General features: G+C 38.7%; 1 protein-coding gene across 1 annotated transcript; it reads left to right on the top strand.

The window, feature by feature from the left end:
- Positions 1–3,562: 3,562 nt before the first annotated feature.
- Positions 3,563–18,054, top strand: CLUL1 (clusterin like 1). The gene is made up of 8 exons (XM_065669138.1): positions 3,563–3,587; positions 4,956–5,104; positions 7,632–7,799; positions 9,673–10,117; positions 11,876–12,013; positions 13,865–14,079; positions 15,164–15,334; positions 17,455–18,054. Exons 1-7 carry the CDS (start codon positions 3,563–3,565, stop codon positions 15,329–15,331), a joined length of 1,308 nt encoding a protein of 435 aa, XP_065525210.1. The 3' UTR covers positions 15,332–15,334; positions 17,455–18,054.
- Positions 18,055–18,683: the final 629 nt, after the last annotated feature.

The raw sequence follows: 18,683 nt of genomic DNA, 5'->3' as shown, positions 1-18,683 counted from the left end.
TTCTACAACTTGCTCACAAGTCAGACTGTCTCCAATATGATTCAATGTTAGAAGAGTACCTTATGATTCGCAACAGCATTAGTGAGCACTGAATCATACTGCCTGTGTTAGACTGCAAAAAAATGAACATATCAGCATAATGTCATGACAGGGTATACTATAGCTGATTGAAGCACTCAAAATCAGAGGAAAATAAAATATTAAGAGGAAACTATTGAAATGGCAGCTGAGATAAAAATTGGAGATCTCCACGAAAGGTCACTGCAAATCAGATTTGGAACATTAAAAGACAGCGGATATTAGCTATGAAACCTGAATGTATAGTTGGTGATATTTTTGTTTAATTAAATTCAAAACAGAAATGAGAGAGGAAAAGATTTCCACAGTGAGCACAACCACTGTGTCTTTCAGGAACAGTATTGGGTTCTTAAGTACACTTCAGAGGTTAAGTTTAAGCACCAAGTTTAATAGGTATACTAGCTCTAGACAATTTTGTCCTCAGGTTCCTTAGACCTCTTCTTTCATTCATTAGATGAAATAACATTAGAGCAAAGAAGTAGGGTTTGGTGGTTTTGTAAAAAGATATAGATACATATAGCAACTATATCGTATACATAGATATATACATAATAATTCCTATTTCCATGTGGTTACACAGTGGTCATAATAAAATGTGAGGAATAACACCTAAGACAATGCAACACACATTGCAATGTTCAAAATCAACTGAATTGAGAAAAGCCTGACACACAACAATGTGACATATCTCAGCATTAGCTTCAGCACAGATTTCCCTTAAGGACTGGCTTTGCACGGCGTAAGAGTGTGCTTGACCAGAAACGCCCCCACCCAAAGCATTCAGAAGATGGGCAATTCTGAACGTAAGTACTGGGATCTGTGCCAGGGGCAGCCTTCAGCCTCTCCACCCTGGGGTAGGGGTACTGCTCTCCCTCCCTGCAGGGCTGAGGCTGCCTGTTTTCTTGCAAATCCCTGTGAGCTATGTTGAAACTGCCCTTTATGCTCTGGATCAAGTAAAGCTTTCTCTAGACTGAGTCAGGTCCAGAAAGGCCAGCAGTAACTTTTGCTAGTAAATGACTATTAGCAAACATAAATGCCAAAAGAGAGGAGGCAAAGCCTTCCAGTGAAAGATTAAAGTCTTTGTTAGGATTCATTACACATGTAGGCCAATAATACACACTTCACAAGTGTCTGTAATAGATTTGTCTTCCTTTGTTCAAATGTATTTTCCATTTACTCTCTATCTCTAGCCAAACATGAGGCCCAGAGGGAGAGACTGTCCCTTTCACTTCAGCCCAAGCCCCAGGGGTGCTTAACAAAGAGTCTGGCCAGGGGATTGTGAAGTCTGCAAGGGTGCCTGGTTGATATTGCCACAAAAGAGAACTTGAAAGGTTTTGCATAGTCAGGAGTCTTGGTCAAGGAGTTAGCAGCATTTCAGTGAGCCAGCAATTCATATATATTAAAATAAAATACATATTCCACTCCCATCCATCATTTTCAGAAAATAAGAGTGGAACTATCTTAATTTTTAATGCAAATTGAGGACTTGCAGTTCTCATTAGAGCTAACAGGTTCTCCACTCTTCCTGATAACGTGTTTAAAAATAAACCCTTCAAATCTCTTGCCTAAGTAGCATTAATCATGCTAGATCTTAACCACCAATCATCAATTGGCTTTTATGAGCTATGAGGTAAACAAAAAAGAATGGGTTGTTTTAAAACTGCTATTACAGACCACAAGCTACAGACATCTGCTTTCCCCCATCTCCTCTTTGACTTCAAGGGAGTATTATTCTGAACATCACAAGGTGGGATATGATTTGCTAACAATACTTGTCTATATTTTATATCAAGCATCTGTTAGTGTTTAAGTATCTCATTTCAAAGCATCTAAAACTTCATGCAGGTCAGATCCCAGACATATTTTGCACACGTGGATTAACTGCAGAAAATCATTAAAAGGGCAAACACCCAAAACATCAGCCAGTATAATGACTTACAAAATGCCAAAATTTGCTTATCTCATTTCAGACTCTACTCATATGCCAGCTTGCATCTGGATTCCTGATTTTTTTTTCCCCTGTATCTTCAGAAGATATATGAAGAAGGCCATTATATAATACTGTGCTTTTTATAGCAAACTAAAACTACACTGAAGAGATTCAATGTTGGAAGCTATTTTTAGCCAAACTAATTGCAACAATTTCACTAAGAACATAAGCTGCAGATGTCTCCTGAGGTAAAAAGCAAGGCAATGGGAGAGCTGGTCAGAGGCAAGGCTACCGACTACAGAAAAATAGGAGAACCAAATTACGTTAAATGATGCAATTCTGCCCAACACTCCCTCTAGTGGTTTTGCCCACAGACATGAGCATGGAGTCCCATACACTCAAAAGTCCTCCAGCCTAATGACAAAACGCCCGGTTAATAGGATTAAGTACCTTCTCATCAGATAAGTAGAACATGGCAAAATCCCTGACACTCCCAGCAATTAGATCAGACACAGCCCGACCCCTTCCTGACGCGGGGAGCAATTTTGCAGAGGAGGTGTTTCAGTATTAATGGTAAATATATTGGGGGTTTTTTTTAACTTTTCTTTGGTGATGGGTTTGTATTTCTTTGTAAAGTTAAATGGTCTTTTGCTATAAACGTAAAGATACAATATGCAAGTAATTTACTGTGGAAGTAAATCCAGGCTATAAATAAATCCAGGCTCTTAATTTACATTTGCACTTGCAGCTGGTAACTGCATTTCCATGAAGGCTATACTGGCTAACGAAGTTACTTAAATACTGTGTTCACTTAATCAGATGAGAACTATGAAATAGAGTTGCATGGTTTCTAAAAAACAAACCTTTCTCCTCTAATTGCTCTTGGGTGGCAAATAAAGCAAAGGGCATTTCTTTCCTTTATTTTGTAGGAATTTCTTCCAGTTGCTGATGTGCTTGTTTACAAAACTGATCTAATTGCCGTTTCTTTGCACACCTATTATTGCATCTGCTATATTAAGTATTATCCTGAAGGATAAGGAAAGGAATTGCATGTATGGAGACAAGGAAGGGAAAAGCAATCTAGAAATTTGCCTTTTCAAATTTGGCAGTAATATTTAACATGGATACATTTATAATATGAAATAAGGACAAAGTGTGAGAGCAGTACATAAGGAAGAAAAGGGACAGATGAGATGCATAAACTTTTGGTTTTATATATATGTCCTGGTTCTGTTAAACCATTGTGCAAACTCAGTGGAATTCATCTAGTTAGTCTGAATAGATAACTACAAATTAGGTCAAGCTTCTTACTCGTGTTTTCACTAACAGTAGCATTTACGTGCATGTTAGAGATCTCAGAAACCGTAGTTACAGTAAAAATTAATGGTATCTTGTATAATACTCAGTAAACATTTCACTAGGCATTTGAGCATCATGAAGATGCTTACATTTAACTGCTTCTTTAACAGAAAGAACATGAAGTCCTCTTGGTTACTTATAATATATGTGCTATGGCTGAATGGTCATCAATGTGCACCGACAAAGCAGGAGGAAATGAATCTTCGAGAAAACCTGAAGCGTATGTATGCTTTTCTTACCAGGAGTGTGCTGGGAGCCCCTGAGCCTAGGTCTCCAGTCTCCTGCTTAACAGATAAGCATGCCCTTGCAAAAAAGTATTAAAGCACTTTTATAGGTTATTTGGTCTCTCATAGATCATTAGAATATCAACTCAAAATTCAATTCAACAGACCTTCAATTATTTTGTTTAAAAGATCTTTGAAAATGTTTATTGTACAATTAAATAAATCACTGGAAAAGATGGTTATTACAAATAATTGAAGGAAAATGACTTAATTTAGAAAAAAAAAAAAAAACCCAGCTATTCTGCTTATAGTCACCTTTAAGCATGGCTTTATTTTGTGGATAAGAATTCCAAGAGGATCAGCGATGAAATATTCCTTTGTTTCAGTCCATGTTAATAATATTTCCATAACAAACAAAAAGCTAGGGGAGGGGAAGAAAGTTATAAAGGAAGAAATGACTGGCATGCTTTTGGCAGTCTCAGGGTGTTGGGTGTTTTGCTTGTTTTGCATAGCTCTGGCGATATTCAGGGTATTTCTGGGAAGGGAACAGATACAGATGAAAGACAGGTAATCACACAGAACTTCAAGGTGCAGCATGTGGGCCAATCTGGGCTTTCACCAAAACTCTACAGTCATTACTACACAAGAAGTCTAGAGACTGTATTCTTATGAAAGCAGTTTGAAGGCACCTGTAATCTACATTTTCTAAATGCAAAAGAAAATTATCACTGCTTTTAGATAAAGATAAATATAGAATCACAGACTCATAAAATGGTTAAGGTCAGAAAGCACCTTAAGATCATCTAGCTCCAGCCCCCCTGCTATGGGCAGGGACACCTCACACTAGACCATATCCAGCCTGGCCTTGAACACTGCCAGGGATGGAGCATTCACCACTTTCTTGGGCAACCTGTTCCAGTGCCTCACCACCCTCACAATAAAGAACTTCTTCCTTATATATATAAGTTATGTCATCAGAAAACTGATGAGTAATTCTTGGAGACATCCAAAACCCAGGATGAGGTCCTAAGCAACCTGATCTAGTTGACCCTGCTTTGAGCAGTGGGGGCGGACTCAATCTCCAGGGGTGCCTTCCAGCCTCAGCTGTTCTGGGATTCAGTGATCAGCAGTGGGACAGCTGGATATATAGCTTGAGTTACACACTCACTGGCAAAGGCTCTGGGTCAGATTCTTATCTGATGGCAACTCTCTTGGCTCTGTGTTATTCGGCATTCACTATCTAAAGATTTGGCTCTGCAACTGTAGGGAGACACAGAGCTGTTTCATTCTCCATCATCAGTGCATGACAATTTGTGATAGTGTTAAAATCTGATTAAATCACTGTATAATTTGGCTTTTTTTAGTATTATCTGAAGTTGGAGAGAAGTATGTAGATGAAGAGGTAAAGAAAGCTTTGATTGGTATTAAGCAGATGAAAATTATGATGGAAAGAAATGAAGATAAGCACATAGATCTGATGAAAACCTTGAAGAAGAGCAGTGAAGAAAAAAAGGTAACTGAAGTGCATCTGGAATGTTTTTTGCTTGTATTTCTGTTAAGTTGTGGCTATTTTTAATCAAAGATGAGCCAGGTTGTATATAGGTTTAGTCTGCCTCCTGGAAGTAGTAGGGCATGCCATTGTGCTTAGGCCAATAAGCAAGCCAGCAGGGATCCTTTGGTGTCTTCCCTTTTTTGGGGAAGAATGTAAACCACAGTGTACGTACACTCTGAGCAGCATACATCTCTTTCTGTGGTCACAGATTAATAGGAAATCTGTTTCTGCCCCTTTCTCTCACTAGCTGAGGAAAACTCTCATGACACTTCCACAGAGGCTCTCACTGCCTCTCCCCTGGAAACAGGAGCTGGGCCAACAGACATTCTTTAATAGCCTATCAGGAACCTACATGTTCACATTTCAGAAGTTAAAACATTAGTTTATATTTGCCAATTTCTTAAGAAAGAGCTTGCCTGCTGCCAGGACTCTGGCAGACTGATGCTTCAACCCTAAGGGAAGCTTTCAGAGTGCACTGGGATAAAGCACTGAACATGAGCACTGCCTGCCTCACTGGTGCCTCTTCCAGATTGTGCAGTTCTTTTGAAAGCTAGAGGTGAAGAGTTTCTGTCTTTCCTCAGAAATACAGCTTTCTAACAAAGTGGCATACTGTTAATTCTTCCCTGTGGCAGAATGTCTAAGCTATTTTTAAAATGAAACAGAAAGAGTGAGCACTAGGCAAAATACAGCTGATTTACCACCAGTTAGCAAGTTACGTTCTCCCAGTCCATCCTGGTTGCAAAGTAAAGCGCATTATCTGACACAGCCTTCCTTGAGATTTGAGTGCTCTCATTTTATTCTGCAACTGGGAGGTAACCAGCAGCAGCCTAGTCAAGCTGATGGTGATCACCATGTAGAGGTACAGAAGCTCTGCAGTAAAAAGAGATATTAAATGCTGTATGTGGACTCAAACATTACTTTGGAGAGAGAACCTGAGTTCTGTAACATCCAGGTGGCAGAGTTGCTCAACAGCAATGTGTTGATTAAAGTATTGCATTCAGTGATCATTTCTAGAAATCCCCTGCTTTACTGAATTCACACCAAGGCAACTGCAAGCAACCGTATAAAGGTATTTTGTACAGAAGGTCCAGAAGCTCTGCCCTGCATGTCTTTATACACCTCAGGCCATAAGATACTTCCCAGCTTGCTTTGCAAACTTCAGACCTGACCTTCAGAAAAATACCAAAGCCACAAGTGTTAATGTGCCCTAGAGAAAGTACAGGGTATCAGGGGAATTTCCAGTGTCCTAGTGCAATGCCTAGGCTCAAAGCCTTGTGCTCAGATGATCCTGAGAAATAGAGATTACTGTATGTTTAAAAAAAATACAAAGATCCTAAATCTTGCTTTCAGTGAAGCTGAAAGAAAATTCCTTCTTGGCCCAACATGTGGTAGTTAGTTTAAGCTATTTGTATTAGCAAGCCAGAAGTGCCTGATACAGCTTTCTAACATCTTTAGAACAATAGTCCACTCCCATGGTCTACGCTGTTGACAGCTCTTACTGGATGATTTCACTTACACAGGACTTACAACTACAGCGAGAGTTCAAAAAACGCTGAATAAATGTATTAGAAAGATCAGAAAATAATTAAACATAGACTATGAAGCCCAAAGTTACTGTCTTCACCAAGCACATTCTGAAAGATGATTTCTGTCCTGTGAGCCTCTTCCCTATTGAAATGCTGCCAAAAAGAAGCAAGACTGACAAATTAAAAGGTTTCTGTCACACTTAGGAACAACTTGGAACACTGTTTGGAACATTTTTAAACTGGTAAAATATGTTGTACTTGCAGAAAGAAATTCATGATGTGCAATCTACTTCAATGGGACTATCTACTTCTATTGCTGAGTCATCTAAGCCATGATGTTTCTGAGGTGTTCAGCTTTGTGCTCTACATGACCCAGTAAATAGAAGCAGTGTTGCAAAATGTGTCTTGTTTCCCTTCAGTACGGAGCGCCTCACACCTCCACAAGACCAGGAAGAAATGCCCTCACTACAGTCTTTGATTAGTATAATCCCAGAGGAAATGCTGTACTTTTACATATTTCTGATCATAAGAATTTATGCATGACGAGGACCTAGCCTCATGAAATACCAGTCCCTTAATGAATAGAGCAGGAACAGATGAATACTGAAGATATGATAAGGAGGAAAAATTACATGAATTGAGCACATGACCCTGTGAGAGGTACAATTCTTCTTGCACAGAAAGACGAGTAAAAAGGTTTTTTTCTTAACCTCAAAGATCCAGGTAGAGTGTAGAGATCCATTTGGTTTTGTAGACTGTGGCCTCTGACATGAAAAAAACCTGTAAGGAAAAGATTTTCAGTTTTCAGTTCCCTCCTTATGTGACTCAGATGAGAAGACAATCTACCCTTAACAGTTAACAATTAGCAAAACCAGGAACCAGAATGAGTGATCAGCACTGGGATAAGTATTTAGAACATTAACCTGCAAACTGCCCTCAACTGAATATTTTTTCTTACTTAGCAAGCCTTGCGACTCATGGATGAAGTAAAGGAAAGATTAGAAGAAGAAGAAAGACGATGTCAAGTAACCTTGAAAAATCTATGGGATGAATGTGAATCTTGTTTAGAAAGTACCTGCATGAGATATTATACAACTTGCAAACATGGTTTGTCAACATTTAGAAGAAAGGTAGGAAAAAAATTTGTATCTGGGAAATGCTCTTGAATTCACCTAACAGTTTTAAAGAGAACATGTCTTACTTTCTCAATACCAGCATCCACCAGTTATTATGTGGTTACTAATATTAATTTGATTTGGAGGGTCTGGAAATGTTATACATTATATGGCAGAGATTATATGAGACTATATTCATTGAACATTGAACCAAAATGAATTTGGTTGCACCCTGGTGTGACTCCATGGACACTGATTATTCCCCTGATTCCAAGAGAGTCACACCATATATACAACGTTGTCTCTCACAGTAAGACTCGCATTAAGAGGCTCAGTAACTGTGAAAAATGCCACATAGATTCTTTATGGTCCATCTGAAAATCAGCACAGTTAAAAGTGTAGCTATAGTTAGCAAAATTCCATGGGGAATAAAAATCACCTGATTATACAACATCATTCTTTCCTGTATTTATTTTATTTTAAATCTGCCCTTTGAGGAACAAAATAGCTTTAAAAGGCTTAACATTTTTTTTAAATAAAGCAAACTGTCAACAAAGGAGATTCCCCTAATTCTACCAGAAAGAAGATATGCTTTCCTGGCTGGCACATTATTATTTCAATATTTAAGAAAATTGTAATCACACTTTTTATTTGGGCATATGCTTGAAATGCAGCTTAAAAACTGAAAGTGTGCAGTTACTGCTACTGAAATTTTAGCCCAGGCACTGAAAAATATAGTAACTTAAAACCTAAACATGGTGTGTTTCAGGAGTGACAAGGGTTAGAGCAAAAGTGTTTAACATTTGTGCATATTCTTAAAATTATTCAGGTGAAAATGTTGAGAATATTAAATTTAAGACAATTGATGATAGTTTCAGCTTTTTAGATATGTCCCATGGATACCTCAGATATATCTCTTGGTCTTTCAAGGGTCTGTGGATGTCAGGTTGAAATCACTGCAGTAAAAGTTATACACAGCACTGCCACTATTGCTGACCTTCTTGGTAACTTCCTCAGTGAGCTATATGGTTTGTTTGAAGCATTCAAAGTAAGAAATGTCCTGTGACCTAAATTGTTTTGAAAAAAGAGGACAAAGATGGTAGCTGATGACACACAGGCAGCAGGGCAATACTGGCTTACTCAGGCTGTTCCTGCAGTGCTGTTTCACAATTCACCTTCCCTCTGAGCCGCACTAGTGGTCAGATCAAGCAGCTGATCCAATTAATAAAAGAATAAAAAATAAGCATATGTATATCTATATGTGTGTTTGGCAGGGTGCTTCTTAACACTTACCAGTTTTCTAATGCCAGGAAGCATGGCTCCACAAAACACCATCTGCTTAGACAAAGGTAGTACATTGAAGCACAAAGCAGGGAACCAATGGCTGAGACCAAGGAACTGGGAACTCTATAAAGCAGAGTCGACACTCTGCCTCTTCCATCATCAAACCATGGACTCAGAGCCACTGTTTCATTGCTTTCATTGAGTCTCAAATTGTACAAGGACATGAGGGTGTTTAGAGATCACAGCAAGATCACCTTCTGTTCCCTACACTGTGTATAAGTACCACAGAAATGTTTCCAAGATAAAGTCCAAATTGTTTGTTGGAAGAAACCCAAGTGCTGATAACAACTTTGACCCTCCACAGATTAAAATACAGCTGGGCAATGCTTTTATTCCAGATCTGGTTTGGAGCTAATGATTTAGACTGAACACGCTTTCTAGAGTCTAGTGTCGTAAATTACTCTGGAGACTATACTGTATTTGCAGTTATTAAGAAGGCATTGTTTCTATGGGTATTTGAAGGAGAAAAATTAGAGCCACTTCTCTGAGAGATGAAAAACTGGTAACTTGTCAGACAGCTCATCCGTCTTCTTCTTAAACACAGGTTGAAGATTTCTTGAGGAAAATACCTCCACTCATTTTTCCTTTTCATGAGGATCAAGGAAAAGACATCCAGTTTAATGAAAAGCCTGAGAAAGAGGATACCCAGCTAGTAAAAATGGAAGATTTATTTAGTCAACTGTTATCAGACATGGGCTCCATATTTGACAGAAGTCTAATTTTTTTCAAGCGGATGCAAAAAGAATTTGATCAATCTTTTCAGACGTATTTCATGTCTGAGCTGGACTTGAATGACTCCCCCAGCACGCCAGCTTTACCTGAGGTCACCACCAGAAATGACAGTTCACAGAAAGGCTGGGATATACCTGTCTTCTTACAGGTAGTTTTTGATTTCAGTAAGACAGTGTTTGAAGGTGTCAGTGAGGTGATTACTGAAGTATTTGATGAATACAGAGATAATAGAAGAGATGTGCCAGAACAAGCTAAAGGTAAGTGTTAGAAAATGGAAATCAACTGTCAGTGACAACAAACATCTCGGGATTGCCAAACTATAGTTAATGATTCAGTTTGCTGCATGTTAGTGAGATACTGTATGGAAGCTCTGGAGGCTTTCTTGGTTAAGCAGGCATGGGTCAATGATAACTTTATCAGTTAAATGAAAAGGTACAAATCACCTAGAGATCTCAGAGAAATGTCACATGGGGACTTATAGGTCCTACACAGCCTGATCTTCATGGCAACTCTCAAACTATTTCCAGGAGTCCCTCAGGAGCACTTGAATTCATGACAGATGCAAGTTTTCATAAGGCTGACTGACAGGTCTGACTTCAGCATCTGTCAGGATATTATTTGTATTATGCCATATTGACATGTCCCCAGTTATAAAAAAATAGTGTAGGCATATCTCTGCCCTTGCCAAAGGACATTAAGCACAGCCAGAGAGCTGCAAGCCATGTTCCAGGCTACTGCAACAATGCAGTGTACCAATCAAATACAGACCAGCCATCGGGTTTTCCAGTGACCAGAAAAATTCTGGGCATAACACTGGTTTCAGGTGGTAACTCTTAATGGAGTAAAAAACCCATGGTCAACTTTCAGAACACAAATAAGCCTTATTATTTTTATCTTACTAGTGCAGATAAAAACCAAGTATCATTCAAATACATGCTGGTGCCTGTCTATAAGAAGATCACAGTAAGCATATGACATAACTGAGTGGCAGGTGACATAACCATTATATGGTGATCAGGAAATATAAAGTTAAGTGATTCAGTGTTTTTTATTTTTTCTTGTATCGTGACCCATGTTACCTCCTAAATAAGCTTTGATACTGTGCTCTCATTTATCTGTACGTGATTAGAAACATCTTGACTTCTAAGGGCCAAGAAGATCCTACCAGCACTTGCATGTTGTAGAAATATCATAGAATCATAGAATAGTTAGGGTTGGAAAGGACCTTAAGATCATCTAGTTCCAACCCCCCTGCCATGGGCAGGGACACCTCACACTAAACCATCTCACCCAAGGCTCTGTCCAACCTGGCCTTGAACACCGCCAGGGATGGAGCATTCACAACTTCCCTGGGCAACCCATTCCAGTGCCTCACCACCCTCACAGTAAAGAACTTCTTCCTCAGATCCAATCCAAACTTCCCCTGTTTAAGTTTTAACCCATTACCCCTTGTCCTATCACTACAGTCCCTAATGAAGAGTATCCTTATAGGATCTTTATAGGCCCCCTTCTGATACTGGAAGGCTGCTATGAGGTCTCCACGCAGCCTTCTCTTCTCCAGACTGAACAGCCCCAACTTTCTCAGCCTGTCTTCATATGGGATGTGCTCCAGTCCCCTGATCATCCTCGTGGCCCTCCTCCGGACTTGTTCCCACAGTTCCATGTTGGTTTTATGTTGAGGACACCAGAACTGTACACAATACTCCAAGTGAGGTATCATGTAATATTAGCAATTGTTTGGCTGTTACTGTGAAATACGCTACTATGCCTTTATGAGGGAATATACTGTAGTGGCACAAATTCCTTGAAAGAAAGCATGATTTGTATATTCTCCTGACTTCTACTTTTTAATCTTTTATTGCTTTTTGGGTGAGGAATAGAGGGAAGGATTTATGCCAGATATTCTGGATAAAGAGCAAGAAATCATATTCTAGTACACAGAGCAGGTGACAAGCGTGTATTTACCAAGACCCTAAGCTTAATGGCACTCTAAAAATACTGTGACTTTATTCTAGATACTGACAGAAGTGGCATATTCTCAAAAATTGTGCCAGGGCGCCAGAGATCTCTGTGCAGGGAGCTTCGGGAGAACTCCTCTGGATGCCCACAGTTTCATGAGAGATGCCAGAAATGTCAAGACGATCTTTTGCATGGTAAATAGCTATTTTCTGATTATGTTTTTTTCTGTAATGTACTAATCACTGGTTTGCAGATTTTGAGGCTGTCATCCTCTACTGTGCTGATTCCACATTTTGGAATGAAATATTCAGTAACTGAGTTTTTCACTGTAACTGTGGATACAAGCCCTATTCCTCATTCCAGATGAGTTCAATTACCTTTCCCCACTCTTTCCACAGAGTGTCAGTATAACTCAGTTGTTAACATGCCACTGGAGGTCCAAAGACATTCTACAGTCTGTAACAAAACACCTATTTTGTTTGTGCTGCCGTCCTGCAGATAAGTAAGATGTTAGGCATTAATCGATCCTGCCTGGGATCAGCAGAAGTGGGAGCAGTAAGTAAGAAGCCCAGACTCCTGGCACTGGCTTCTCCTGCAGACAGCCAGACATAACATCAGGTAGCACTGAGCTCCTCATGAGGAAAGCAAACACTGAAAAGCCTGTAATTATTCTTTGTTGAACTATGTCAGGAATCAGGCCTTACATGAAGGACAGAAAGGGGTCTGCTTGTCAATACATAAGGAGATGGCAAAACTCTGGCATTCACCCTCCATGGGCATATGGAAAAACAATCAGACTGCATCAGCTAGAATTGGTGTCAGGACTCCCACAGCAGCTAAAACCATCTGTATTTCCGGAATTATTTAGGTCTTAAAAGCCACAGAAGATACTTAAACCCAAATGGCTTCAGAATATCTCCAGTATGGCAAATATTAATGATCCAATGACGCATTTTGAAAAGAGTATCAGACCACTGCCATCTCACTAAAAATATCTTTTTGTCTTAAACTGAGTATTACAGATAGCAGTTTGTATCCACGGGTACTGTACTATCAGCCTGAAGGTGTCCCTTGATAGTTCTATTTGACAGAGAATAAACTGAATTTTTCCATAGCAATTTGTGTATAAGTTTCATACAACATTCTTGTTTTAAATACGTATTTCAGTAAAGAAAAAAACAGCCATCTTCAGTTCTGAATTCATGGCAGTTGATACTAGTCATAAACTAATGTCTAACTGTTGTTAGATAAATACTGAGCCTTAACACTAGACAGGAAAACTAATACAGACTTTGGACTTCCTTGTTATAACCTATATAATAGAATCATAGAATAGTTTGGGTTGGAAGGGACCTTTGAAGTTAGTTAGGCAGCCCAATCCCCCTGCAACAAGCACACACATCTTCAACTAGACCATATTGCTCAGAGCCCTCTCCAACCTAGCCTTGAATGTTACAAGGAACAGGGCATCTACTACCTCTCTGGGCAAACTGGCTGGCTTCGTGGGCTGCGAGTGTGCACTGCCGGGTCATGCCACCAGTGTCCCCAAGTTCTCCTCCACAGGGCTGCTCTTCATCCCTTCATCTCCCAGCCTGTACTGATACCAGGGGTTGGCCCAATCCAGGGGCTTGTCTTTGCACTTGGCCTTTTTGAAGGCATTGTAACTCTTTTAAATATGAGCAATTAAAAGCAAAATATAATGTATAAGGATTTTATGAAGTTGCTATATGTAAAATCTACATGTTCTTATTTAACATAACAGAAAATATATTGCCATTAAATATAAAATAAACTAAAAGTACTTTGTAAGTTATTGTAGTAAGTCAAATGTGTTACTTAATCCATTTAGTCATTATGAGCCTAAACTAAATCTACCAGAAGAGGTCAGCAAGAATTACTCTTTTTTCTTTAGCATTATTTAAACACCAAGCCAAGACATGACCCTTGCTAGACTTTTTACAGTATTCTGTATTTCAGATAGAAAAGATGAAGTGCAAGATTTACTAGTTTCATATAAGCTTCATGCTGGCTGTCTTTTCTAACAGATTGCCCAAACATTCCCGAACTGCACATAAAGTTTGATGAAGCTTTTAAGCTGGTTAATCTCTCAGGGGAGCAGTACGAGCAGATTCTCCAGGTGGTTCAGCATCATACAGAAGACACTTCCTACTTGTTGAACAAAATGAAAGAAAGATTTGGGTGGGTGTCTGAGTTATCCAATATGACCATCGGACCAGAAAACGTTTTCAATATAGTTAAGGTAAGGGCTGTCTTCCAAAGGGAGTTACTGCACTGTGCTGTCTTTGACCTAAGGTTTGCTCGTACACATGCTCTTGGGGACTGTGGATTGCCAGTACATGTGTAATGTTTGGTTTCAACCACACAAAGTTACTATTCATCTTGAATCTGAAACTCCCAAGATTAGAACTGTTTTCCTCTAAATCCTTTTAGTCTGATGGATGGCTGACAGGCTAACTTGAATCACTGTCTGATAAGAGTAAATTGACACTAGCAGCTTTGACTGGCCTCAGATTACTTTCACAGATAAAATTCACTGCACCAGTCAGTGACACATCTTTATTGGACCACTGAACACCTACCTAGATGTCTATGTCTGTACTTATATATCCAAAAGCTCAAAGAAGGCAAATGTTATGCATATTACTGCAGTGGAAGCTGCATATCTTTAACAGCATTAGTCAATATTCCAATAAATAACTTTATCTCACACACAAGAATATATTCAAAGTAAATTAAATCTGGTTTCTTGGGCAAGAGACAAATCCTACCCTCCCTTCCAACTCAGAAATCCAATGTACTACTATTACTACAAGAATTTTATACGAAATGATTGTGCAATCCACCAAAAAAGCTCAAAATCAGGAATAAGGGGGCAGGCAATATTTAAGCACACTGTCCCAACTAAGTCTATCTGCTCTAGAGAAAATAAAGCTACTAAGTCTGGTTTATAAAACCACACAGAAATTAGTAACTTCAAGCACACAAACTCTGTCTTGATAGTAGTGGGACAACTCACACACGCAAGTTTTCATTAGGAGAGCAGAAGTTCTTTATAGGTGTAGTTCATGCTATAAACATTAACACGTAGTTCTTTAATATGGTCTCACAGTGCCATGTCAGCTCTTCCCACCACCTACAGTAAGCTTTGGCATAAATGCAGACACCCACTGTCTTTACAGAAGAAAGTGAGGAAAGTAGACAAGCTTAAAATATTCCTTTAATTATTTTTCCCTTATTAAAGACAGTTGGCACAGAGGGTATAAACAAAACTAAAAGCACACAGTAGTTTGTAGTGTCTAAAGTACTGATTCGTTCTCTTCTAGGTGGTACCTGGTGATCCCTCTAGTAAAAATGAAACTGTGGTAGATGTGAATATCCTGACCTCACCTACTTTCACCATTAAAGTTCCTCCCAACTTAGACCCCAAAAGTGCTGAATTCATTGAATACATAGCTGGGAAAGCACTGCAACTATATAAGCAGAATTTTTAAGTGGTAAGTACATTCTTCCTCTTCTCATAGAAAATGAAATTCTTTACGTTTCAATACCCTTTAGTTGGAACAGGATTCAGTCATGTAATATACAAGACCGTCTCCTCCGCTGATTGAGACAAACACAAGTGCAGGAAAAAAACCCAAATGCTCAATGTTCTAGCCTGTGAAACGCAGACATGACAATATTAAAAGATTTAACTTATTTAGCTGTGAAAACTTCGATCTTGAAGTAACATCTGGGATCAGGCAATGTGATCATAAATATTCCTTCAGAATAGAATTGCCTCACAACCACAGCTGAGAGCCTTGGCATGTCTCTGTGTTCATCATGTTTCTGTGTTCATCCATCATGAATGAACTGGAATTACCACTATTATGTTTTTTTTTTTTATTTTTGGTGGTGTTTAAGAACATGTTTAAGAGCATGTTCCACATTATTCTGATGATAAAGCAGTGCAAAATTAGAATCGGCATGAGAACTTACTATAACATTTTCCCATTAGCAGCACTCTGCTTAGATTAGTGGTGTTAATAGAGTCTGCAGTTTGACTCACAGGCACAGAGACAGATCCTTCTCATGGCCTACTAACCATTTCTGTAGAAAGGGCTCACTTAGGCCTTTCTCCATGCTTGACAGATTTCTGGATGGAGATGGAAGAACCACACAGAGAGGCAGGAGAAAACAGTGCTTCATATTCTCTAATCTCACAGAGAATCTCCAGGCAATACAGGGTGGTTACAGGTGGCACCACACTGCTGTGATGCTAGCCAGTCATCCAGGGAAACCAAGGAGGCTCTAGGATGTGCAGGTCTGGTGGCCTCCAACTCTCACAGTTGGCTCTCCCAGGGGCCAGAGCCACAAGACATATGAGACCTACAAGAAAATCACTGCAGTGTCCCCCTAATTTTCTGAGTAGCACTAGCTTCTGACACAGCTCCTCTTTAGGTCACGGGTGTCTGATATCCTCATCTCAACAAATAAAGCATGACCTGAATGCACACAGAAGTCTCAGGAAGGCCCTATAAAGGATTCAATACTAACAAAGTAGATGAAGAAAATTTTATCATTTTCATAGAATCATAGAATGGTTTGTGTTGGAAGGGACCTTAAAGCTCATCCAGTTCCAACCCCCCTGTCACGGGCAGGGTCACCTTCCACTAGAGCAGGTTGCTCAAAGCCCCGTCCAGCCTGGCCTTGAACACTGCCAGGGATGGAGCAGCCACAGCTTCTCTGTGCCTCACCACCCTCATAGCGAAGAACTGCTTCTTAATATCCAATCTAACTCCACTCGCTTTCAGTTTAAAGCCATTCCCCCTTGCCCAGTCATTACATGCTCTTGTAAGAAGTTTCTCCAAATTTCTTGTAGGCCCCCTTTTTTAATATGATTTTATATTTACTCTGGTTAATTATTTGAGGTCAGACTCATAATTTTTAAACAGATGAAAGAAATCATTTCCACCAGAGAGGCTGAGGTGGGTTGCACAATTTAGACAGAATATAATAAGCCTCACCATGAACTCTGCTTAGGTAAATATTGGTGAAATTATGTTTATATTGTATTTAAAACACTATCATTTTTTAATATTTATATATACATCTCAAAGAAAATAATCAGCACAGTTTCCCTAGTTTTTCTTCAAAATCCTCAGTAATTTATATGCAGTTATTGACGATATATACTCTTTTAGATAATACAAGACTAATCTTCAAGGCCGAACAATACAGTATTAAGTTCCTTAGTCTGATTATGATTTTTGGCCTAAATCTTAGTCTGATTTTCCTGTGCAATGTATCTTGTGTAGCCATTCCATACCCGAGAAAAGTAAGTGACATTAATTTCCAAATCACAATGCCATTTTACATTCAGTTTGCACAACAGATTTAGGGTATGTGAAAGTGTGATAAAAGCAGAGTCAAAACTCTACAAGAAAAGCGAAAGGTCTGTAAGAAGGGAAAAAGAGGAAAAAACCCCCTGTTTCTGTCTGTTGTTTTTTTTTTTGTTTTTATGTTGTGTTTCCTGGCAGGGCACTGACATTCCACATATACTTATTTTTCTATCTTGTTTTCTGTCCAAATACAAAATATTAAATATTTTTCTTCTTTTTCTTTTTTATTCTAGGAAAAGATATGTGAAATCTTTCTTCCTGTAATCCAGTACATATTCCTGAGGTGGAATACCCCTAAGCTCAACGTACAGCTGTTAAATGACTGTGGTTAAAATAGTTGTATGTCAATAAAATTTTGCTGAGTAAATACTGTGACATATGAGCTAGCAACTGAAAACTGTAGAAACCTTTTAACTTAAAATGAAATAAATTTTAATGTTCATTTATTTAAAAAAAGATTTTATTTATGCTGCAAATTGGGCAATTTTTGATAACCAGATATGCCTCTGGTTATGCAAATATTTAAGAACACAATCAGCTATAAACATACAAGTAATTACTATTTGCATACTTAACTCCAAGTACATTCTTAAGCCTTTTCAAGATTGGTCTCTACAGATGTTACACATTCAGCTAAGTCTGAATCAGCCACATTTCCATATGCATGTACCATATTATTTTCCAATGAAAATGTTCCATTTCTTTTTCCAGTTACTTTTGATGTTTATTACGTACATTAAATGACTTTTCTGAATATTCAGTAATGAGTAAATCTTCTGCCTTTGGAATTTCTTATTTGTAGTTCACCTCTGGAGTCAACTTTTAAATTAATTAACAAGGAAGCCTTTATCAGAAAACATGTTTGTTTTTTCCTACATTATACATATTAACTTTCAATGGTATTTGCAAATCGCAGTAAAGGTTGCGAACTGATATATCTCTCAGAAACAGAACTGTAGGTAATTCAGTCTCATTTGCTGTGCCTGGCATTTCAAAGTATTTTTTGCACACAGTTATAGTCATAATTTCCAACTGTATCTCCGCTAAATAAATTGTATGAATTTCAAAGTGTACAAACCATCTATATTAGCTGTGAGTATAGAAAAATAACTGTACCCTGATTATATCACACCTTTTCCTTTACTTCTATACATGCAAGTGAGGATACACATTTATACACGAAAGAGGCCATTTCATTGTTTTAATTAGTGGGAAAGATGTTTTCCTCCCTGCGGTAAGGGAACGTAGCATTTCCTAACCCACAGTCCTCTGTTCCATTCAACCTCCACTATATATGCCTGTATTACAGGCTCCTAATGATAGGAGACTAGCAGTCATAACTCCTGCAATCACACCAGATGTCAGATTTTATCCGAGAGATGAGTGACTCTTAAGAATGCTTGACTTCTAAGATGTAGTAACAAATAAATATTCAGAGAAGAGTCAGTTTGTTTTCACTAAT

This window comes from Lathamus discolor, chromosome 2 (assembly GCF_037157495.1).
Source record: "Lathamus discolor isolate bLatDis1 chromosome 2, bLatDis1.hap1, whole genome shotgun sequence".
In the NCBI taxonomy this organism is placed as follows: Eukaryota; Metazoa; Chordata; class Aves; order Psittaciformes; family Psittacidae; genus Lathamus; species Lathamus discolor.
The sequence above is the reverse complement of the archived record's forward strand: the minus strand, read 5'-3'. Positions and strand labels throughout refer to the sequence as shown.